Genomic DNA, 8,400 nt, shown 5'->3' with positions numbered 1-8,400 from the left:
GAGAGGTGCTTTTCTAAGGTCCTCACTTTGAGGACATGTGAGGTCCTTTATCATATGACCCTTCTAATTAATCTTACGATAGATTAAACTATCAACTTAAATAATTCTTGTTACATGGAAACAAAAATACTAATTAATAAAAAATTAAAAATTAAAAAAGAATGTTTCACATCATGTCGAATCTCCTCCATCTGCAAAACCTAATCTCCTCATTGAATATATAAACCTAGCAAAGCCAATTGCATAAAACCCTAAATAACTTTACCCATCCAATTTCATCTAATCTTTTATCAATAATATTCAAACCAGTTAGTTACAAAGCAACCAAGAAATTGAGATTGTGTGGCTTCGACAATCGGGATCCCCTTCTTCTTGAACGCGTGAACCATTTTCTCATACAAAATTTTTCAACAGCGATGAAAATTTTAAAATAGGTCTCTCTCTTTTTTCATACGCAAAAAGGAAAAAAAAAACAAATAGTTCAGGATGAGAAAAGGGGAGTGAACGATCAAGAGAGAGAGATGAAGAGAGGAAGGGGATGTGGAGGAGTGAGACGATATAGGAAGAAGACATAAGGTTTCATGAGAGATTTTTTATTTAAATTTAGTCACTTTGCAGAATTATTGTGTTTCGCTGTAACAAAGATTATTTAAGTTTAACTTAATCTATCATAAGGTTACTCTGAGGATTCATATGAAAAAGGACCTCACAAGTCCTCAAAATGTCAAAATGAGGACTTTAGGAGTGCAGTTTTGCTGAAGTTGTCGCTTATCCAGTTATCCTTCTTCTTCATTCTCTCATACTTCATATCTGCAGAGGTCAAGGTAGAATCAGATCTGTGAATTCGTATCGTATCAGAGAGAAATCTAAAACAAACTTGAGAATTTTGTGACAGAGGCAAAGGGAGTGGTGAGAAAACCAATAGCCAACCGAAAATGATGGCAAAGACGATCGATGAGATAACCCAACAGCCAACCAACGATGATTGTAGGGGCAAGCGATGAGAGTGTTTTTCGTGTGACGTGGCAAGAGTGATGAAAAACAAACAAACGGTTATGCTCAGTATTAGTATGTCACAGTATAAGATTCAGAAATAAGGGTGCTAAAGTTTTTTTTTAAAAAAAATTAGAATACCCCAAATATTCGTTTTATACAATTTTTTTTTTTTTAAAAATATTCCTGCCGTATTACAGTCATCCCTCAGTCGTTGAAGAGCCGCTCCCCTCTGAGGCAAGCCATTCCCAGTCGCTCCAAGCCATCCCCTTCTGTACCCCCGCATTTTTTCCGAGTCCGCGCTGCGTTTTCAACTACTCCAGTTCCCGTTACCATTCCAAGAACGCAAAATGGCACACCTGTGAAGAATTGGGCTTTAGAAGAGATGATGTTGTGGACTGATTATGTGGAAGAGAGTGAGGAGCAAGTGTATTTTTCGGACCTTTGGAGAAGTTTGAGGAAACCTAGGGAAATTTTAGAATTCTCTCGTCGTGGAAGACTAATGGTAGCAAGTATCCTATATTGGCGAGAGTTGTAAAAGATATACTTGCTATTCAAGTCTCTACTGTGGCATCAGAGAGTGCTTTTAGCATCGAGGGGAGAGTAATTTCGGATTTTATGAATCCTTTAACTCCTAAATCCGTGAATACATTAATTTGCATGCAAAATTGGTTGAGGGGTGAGGATATCATTACTATAGAGGATGATGCATCTTCAATGGACCACCTAGAGTTCTACAAAAGTATTGAATCGGATAAGTTTCTTGTTAATCTTCTCATTTGTTGTATTTATTTTTTTTTTTTTTTACTTTGTCATTTGATGCGGTTTTGGATGTTTTTGTGAAGTTTAGAATGACTAATATAATTAAATGGTTTATTTGGTATCTGTTCTTTCTATGAATCCACAACCTCCACAACCACAACAAGAAGCATCCCCTTCACAAGCTCCTCCAACTCCAGGGCCTCAAGCGGCAAGCACCTCCAAGGCCTCAAGCATCAAAATCGAAAGCTCATTCAAAGCCTCCTATAGCACCTATATATACCTTCACAGAGCAAGGGTGTAATTGTTAAGGGTAAGAGTAAGCCGAAGCGTTGAACCATATAGTTGGAGTTGGAGGCTTGAAGTTCTTTCATTATGCATTGCAATTTGCGTGAACAATTTATTTTTTCGGTTTGAACTTTGAAGCCATTTTGATTTGAATGAACTTAAGTTTGATGTTTGTTTTTTCTCCAAAAGCTACTCACTTTAAAGTTAAGCAATAAAAAACGTGTGGTAAAACTAAAATATCTTGTTTATTTTAAAAGAAAAGACCTATTGACAACAACTACAAAAAAATAAAAAGCCTAATCTTTATCGGATATTTCAATTTATGTAATATCCTCATTAGTTTTTGCACGTGACCTAATTTATACTCAACACACATTTTATCCTGGTAGAACAAAGTGACTGCCACCATTTACAACTACAAACAGTAACCTTACACCACCATGGCCATTACCACCCATCATTATTGTCACCACCACCAACACCAGCACCACAACTGCCGTCGTCGCCACCACCACCACCACAATCACCGTCACAACCACAAGTTCTAGCTGAACGTGCCCAATGCCTAATTAGAATGTAATTAGGTTGTTCTGAATTATACAATGCTTGATTTAGAATGTAGATTGTTCTGCAAGTGGCTTGTAATTCGGTGCCATGCACTTAGGCCTCGTTTGGCAGCTCGGACTGTACTGACTATTTCAGTCGGATAGGATAAATGGTTGTCGAATATTACTAACTAAATTAGTCGGACATTTGGCAGTGGAATCGGATTAATTCCTACATCGGATAATACGTCAGATTATAATATTTTTTTTAAAGTATTTCACGGAATAATTGTCGTTAAAATGAGAAAAAAAAAAAAAAAAAAAAAAAAAGAGAAAAACAAAGAAAAACAGAGAAAAAAAAATGAATTAAACATCATTACAGAAAAAATTTTAAAATAAAAAATAAAAAAGGGATTAAACATCACCATCTTCCCACGGAGAAATATGTTCTTCGAAACCCAGGCAACCATTACACCAACAACAAAAAAAACCCAGCCATTACACCAACAGAAAAAAAAAACCCAGCCAGCTTTCGATCTCGTTGCCAACTTCAATTTCTTTCAAATTCAGAAACCAATTAAAACCTCCAAATTTGCAGAAGCAACCTCCAAATTACAGAATCGATGGTCACTCGCGCACCCAACAAACTGCAATTTCGTGCTTTACAGGGAAATCAGTGCTGCTCTCTCTCTTTCTCAACTTCTAATCCATTGAAACTAAAAACCCAGATGAGATTTCTCCCATTTTCTGGTTTGATCTGCCACTATAGGTGTATGAACAAGAATGGCGTGACGTGGTTTCGATTCAGCACCTCTGGTTTTGTGTTTGTATCTACTTGATGTTGATTGGCAGTGAGGAGGGAGAAAGAGAGAGAGTAGTAATTCCTTGATTGAGGAGTTTGCGATGCGCAGGAGCGAGAGTTAGCGTGAACCCGACTAATTATACAAACTATTTGGGGAAGATAAGTAGCTGGTGTATGGTCTATTAAATTAGCAGAGGCTGACTAATTATCCGGTGACTATTTAATTTAAACAGACATCAAACATCGTACTGTATTATTAGTACTATTAGGTGTCTTATACAATGTGCCAAACAGGACCTTAATGTCCCCTGTACCCTCTTCCCTTTATTAGATGTAGGTCTTCCTAATAAATATAATTATGTGTATATTATCTTATCATTTATCAGAAGAAAAAAATTAGACAACATAGTAAATCGATCAATTTAACTCTATCACCCTTTTGTTACACTATCTACGTGTCGTCTTGTACAACAAAATAAATAATCGTTGTTCTCGACCATATTAGATCAGACAGATTATTATTTTCAAACTCAACAACCACCCCTATTGTACTAAGTATATGTATCCTATAACGTCATTCGACTCAATCGATTTTGTACCTATCCGTTTTCAAGTAAACCATATCTCCTTTTTAGTCGCTACTAAGTCGTCCTCTGCACCTTTCATCTCCATTTGTCTTTTTATTAAAATCTCTACTAAGTCGTCCTCTACACCTTTCATCTCCTTTTATCTTGAGACTTTGTCTCATAATTATATCTTCATAATTGCATAATTGCATCTATTCATAATTGCAATTACATCTATTCATAATTACATATTTTAACCGAAAGATCTGAATTGCATATTCTAACTGAAAAATCTATAAATCTTTTGGAATTGCATATTCTAACTGAAAAATCTATAAATCTTCTGTAAATCTTCAATTCACTGCTTTTTTCTCATAATCTTTAATTCCCTCCCTTACCTTGGATATCTTGGTTCTCAACCCCATGCTTTTTTCTCATAATCTTTAATTCCCTCCCTTACCTTGGATATCTTGGTTCTCAACCCCATCCCTTCTTGTATGTTTCATAATTGCGTCTTCATAATTGCAAATTCTAACCGAAACATCTTTAAATCTTTAGTTCACAATCCCAACCCATCTTGTATGTCCACACAATCCCAACCCATCTTGTATGTCTACACACATCCAACGAAACACTCTCTTCTTCACTACTAATTTTTGCAACGTGTTGATTTTAATACTCAGATAAACTACTGAAATTGGAAATAAGCACTCTGCAGCTAGAACAGTTGCAACAGTTCTTTATTATACACACAGATGCAACAGTTCTTTATTACACACACAGTACATTAATATTCCAGAATATTACCATCCATGCATAAACTAATTAACGCTTTGAAGAACTAATTTAATTAGTGGTGGCTACGATGACCAGGCAACTTGTCCTTGATCTTCTCCATCATACTTCTCTTCTCAGGTTCGGTTGTGACGGTGGTGGTTCCGACAGCTGTGGTTGCATGTCCATGGCTATGGCCATGTGTCTGTGCTTGCTGCTGATCGTCCTTGTGCTTCTCCCCACCGAATTTGTCCTCTATTTTCTCTTTCAGCCCCTTTTTCTTCCTTCTCCCACCTTGCCCATCATCCTCCTCAGACTACAGCCAACAGATTAAGACAATTACAAGATATCAACCAAATAAATCCAAGATAAAAAAAAAAAAAAAAATCTTATTACCTAGTATTAAGGTCTGATAGTATTTCTTTTTTGTTGTAAGTGAAAAGTCTTAAAAGTTGGATTTTCGTCAAAGGCGAATGTAAACTACATTATTGCTAGTTCATTATGAGGATTAACCCACGCTCCCTTAAAGTAAATAATATTGTTTGTTTGGAAAAAAAAAATAAATAAACCAAAAATAAAGCCGTTAATAATCATTTCGTTTTTAGTTTTCTCAAAACACTCAAAAGAAACAAGGGTGTGGAAAACAACAAACCGAAAGCGTAGAGAACTCGTGAATAGAGAGAAAAAAAAATAAGATATGTCTTACGCTCGAGCTTGAGCTGCCAGAACGACGCAGTTCACTACCAAGACTGCCATGGGGTTGCTGTTGTCTGTGCTCACCGACACCATACCCATGAGATTGATCACTTGTTTGTTTGCCACCAAACATGCCATGCCCTGCTGCAGCTCCAGCACCACCCAGCGCGCCACCATGCTCTCCATACCCTCCACCTCCAGTGGTTCCGGAGGCAGGAACATGCATACCTTCACCGGTGTCTGTTTCGGTTCCGGTTCCCGTTCCTCCCGTGGTGGTGGCCACACCTGTGAGGTGAATAGGGTTTCCAAGCTCGTCTGTCAATTTGACAGGGTTTCCATGCTCATCTGTGAGCTGCACCGGGTTTCCGTACTCGTCCCTAATTTGAGCCATTTGAATGATTGTTTCAATCTATTGATGTTCGAACACGAACAAATTTGAGGAGGGTTGGTCTTTCTTTAAAGGGCAAATGAATGACGGTGGAGAAAGAGTGCGTAGGATTTTGCATGTCACAGTGCGTTGACATGTGTTACGACATATGCAGACAACGTACACAAATAGCACCGCCACGTTTGATGAAGGTTCCACGTGTTAAGTGGGGGAGGTGACACATGCTTATAGATGATTGTGGGTTCTGGATTGGGATTGACATGAATCAGATCTCTTGTGGGACAGAAAAACGATCAGTCATATATCCGCTTGTATTCATGATTTTCAATCTTTTTAATTTGGGGTATCTAAATAACTAGAATGCAAGTGGGCATGCATTTATTTAGAGTGATCTTATGCCCCTCCACTATTTCTATTTCCCCATCTTTTTGTATAAATTGGTTGTGAGTCGAGACTGATTAGTGATGGCGTGGTTCGGTTTGATTTGATTTGACTTGACTTCAAAAATGTAATTGGAACGAAATTAGTATTCAACCATTTCGTTTAGTAGGCTTTTATCAAATTAATCAAAATTGATCCAAGCCAAATCGTTGTTAGTTGCTTTTGTTCGTCAGTTTAAACCTATTTTAGCTCACCGATAAAAAAGTCTAATATATTTGAAGAGTTTAAGCTTTTAAAGATTCACACACACACACCCCGATAAAAAGTGTTGGGAGACTTTTAGGTTGAGATGGACTTGAGCTTTAAAGAACGTCCTCTTATCTCTGTTAGTGCGGATTCTTACCAAGTTCCAGGATATCTCGAAAGAGATAGTTTGTCTTAGGAAATACCCTGGTAACATCAACGGCTCAAAGATGGCATGATTGATCAAGATAATGACTTGTTCAAGTGAAGCATCGTGTGGAAGCTAGAAGATTATTAGTTTACATGAGAGCGAAGGGATTTGTATAGTTGCATGGCATTCTTGGTAGGATAATCTGCGCTTTCCTAGGGTGATAGCAAGGCTTCTAATGGTTGACACGTTTAATGGAAGGCTGTGGGGATTACTAAGGTTGCATGAATGGTGATGCTTGAGGCTTGAAGTACGCTTCTAGACTAAATGGAACTCTCTAGGCTTATTTCTTGGGTGGTTCTCTCCCTTGCGTTCTCTCCTATCTCTCCCTATATTCTACTTGTGTGTTCTAACTCCTATCCTCTGTTATGTGTTACCTATCCTCTTTATGCAAGTGAAGGGTTATTCTCTAGGTTCCAAGATGAAGGGCTATGCTCATTGATGCTTGTGTGAAATACAAAGGGTATGGGCTTGGATCTTTGGGCCCCTAAGCAACCCAAAGTCTTCCATGACCCCGATTCCACGTAGGCCCGATAACATTCCATAACCATCCACACCACAATCCATTTGACAAGGCCCAAATATGTGACTTGGGCTTAGCATGACAGTGATTAGCATGAGGAAGCACGGTGTGATGAATAGGTATGAGCATGGTGTCAGTATCTGGCTTAATCACCGTGGCATGGCATGTTGATAAATATATTCCTCGTCGATCTCGTGCCTTGGCATGTATTTGCACTTGAATGTAGGCTTTGCATGACAATTGGGCCTTGAGACTTGGTTGGATTGGTGTGTGACATTTCTGGGCCCCAACAATCAGAAAAAAAAAATCCAATATATTATAGGGAAATACCCATAAATAGGACAATTCCTTAATTTTGAGACAAAAATAGGATATTTTGAATATGCACACGGCATGCACAACAATCGGACAGAAATCAAATTTTTCATACACCTTAAAATGACTTAATTGCCCTCATATATAAATGAGTTATTTCCTCCCATTTTCTTACTTGTCTCTCTCTCTCTCTCTCTGCTAATTCTCTCCCTCATTCTCTCTTCTTTCACTTTCTCCCTCACACATTCTCTCTCCATTTCTCATTGTGCACACGATGCACAATCGTCCCAACCAACATCGTCCAAATCGAAGCCACCACAACTTCATCTTGTCCGCATGAGTCCAAAATACCTAGCCTTATCACAAATCTCATCTTCAATCGTTGGGATCGAAACTCAAGCAGGCCACGAGTTTTTCGGCCATTTTATGGCAGCACAGCAAACAATCGAGGCTCGAGACCACCACCACTGAACTCGCATTGAGGGTGGGCACAAAGCCCAATCATTAAATGATGTTGTTTTGTTGGATTAATTTTTCAGGATTTGCTCATTGTAGTACACGACATGCACATGATATGCTTATAGATCTGAGCCAACTCAAAAACTTAGAGCTCACAATTCTCTCTTTGAAATCAGAAAAATGACATTATCACATGTCCATATACACTATATGCACACCGCATGCACATCATATGTACAGTACATGCACATCATATGCACAGAACTAGAAATTGAGCAATGAGTTGCTTTCGCCTTAATAAGAAACTCTAACGGCAACCTATTGGTATAGTGGATACAATTAAAAAATAATTGTTATGTATGTAAGGTTATAGTGGTAGTTTGAAAAGTCTTGTTATGCATATCAATCACCGCTTAACCGTGCATGCGAAAAACATGATACTTGTTGTCATTATTTCATG

At 38.0% G+C, this 8,400-nt stretch overlaps 1 protein-coding gene across 1 annotated transcript; it reads right to left on the bottom strand.

The window, feature by feature from the left end:
- Positions 1-4,666: 4,666 nt before the first annotated feature.
- On the bottom strand, positions 4,667-5,854 carry LOC137724361 (uncharacterized). Its single transcript, XM_068463111.2, has 2 exons — positions 5,434-5,854; positions 4,667-5,043 (listed from the first exon to the last, which is right to left on the bottom strand). Exons 1-2 carry the CDS (start codon positions 5,812-5,814, stop codon positions 4,804-4,806), a joined length of 621 nt encoding a protein of 206 aa, XP_068319212.2. The 5' UTR covers positions 5,815-5,854; the 3' UTR covers positions 4,667-4,803.
- Between the last annotated feature and the right edge of the window lie 2,546 nt (positions 5,855-8,400).

Source organism: Pyrus communis, chromosome 5 (genome assembly GCF_041283825.1).
Source record: "Pyrus communis isolate YQ-2024b chromosome 5, ASM4128382v1, whole genome shotgun sequence".
Lineage (NCBI taxonomy): Eukaryota > Viridiplantae > Streptophyta > Magnoliopsida > Rosales > Rosaceae > Pyrus > Pyrus communis.
This window is presented reverse-complemented; position numbering and strand designations above follow the sequence as displayed.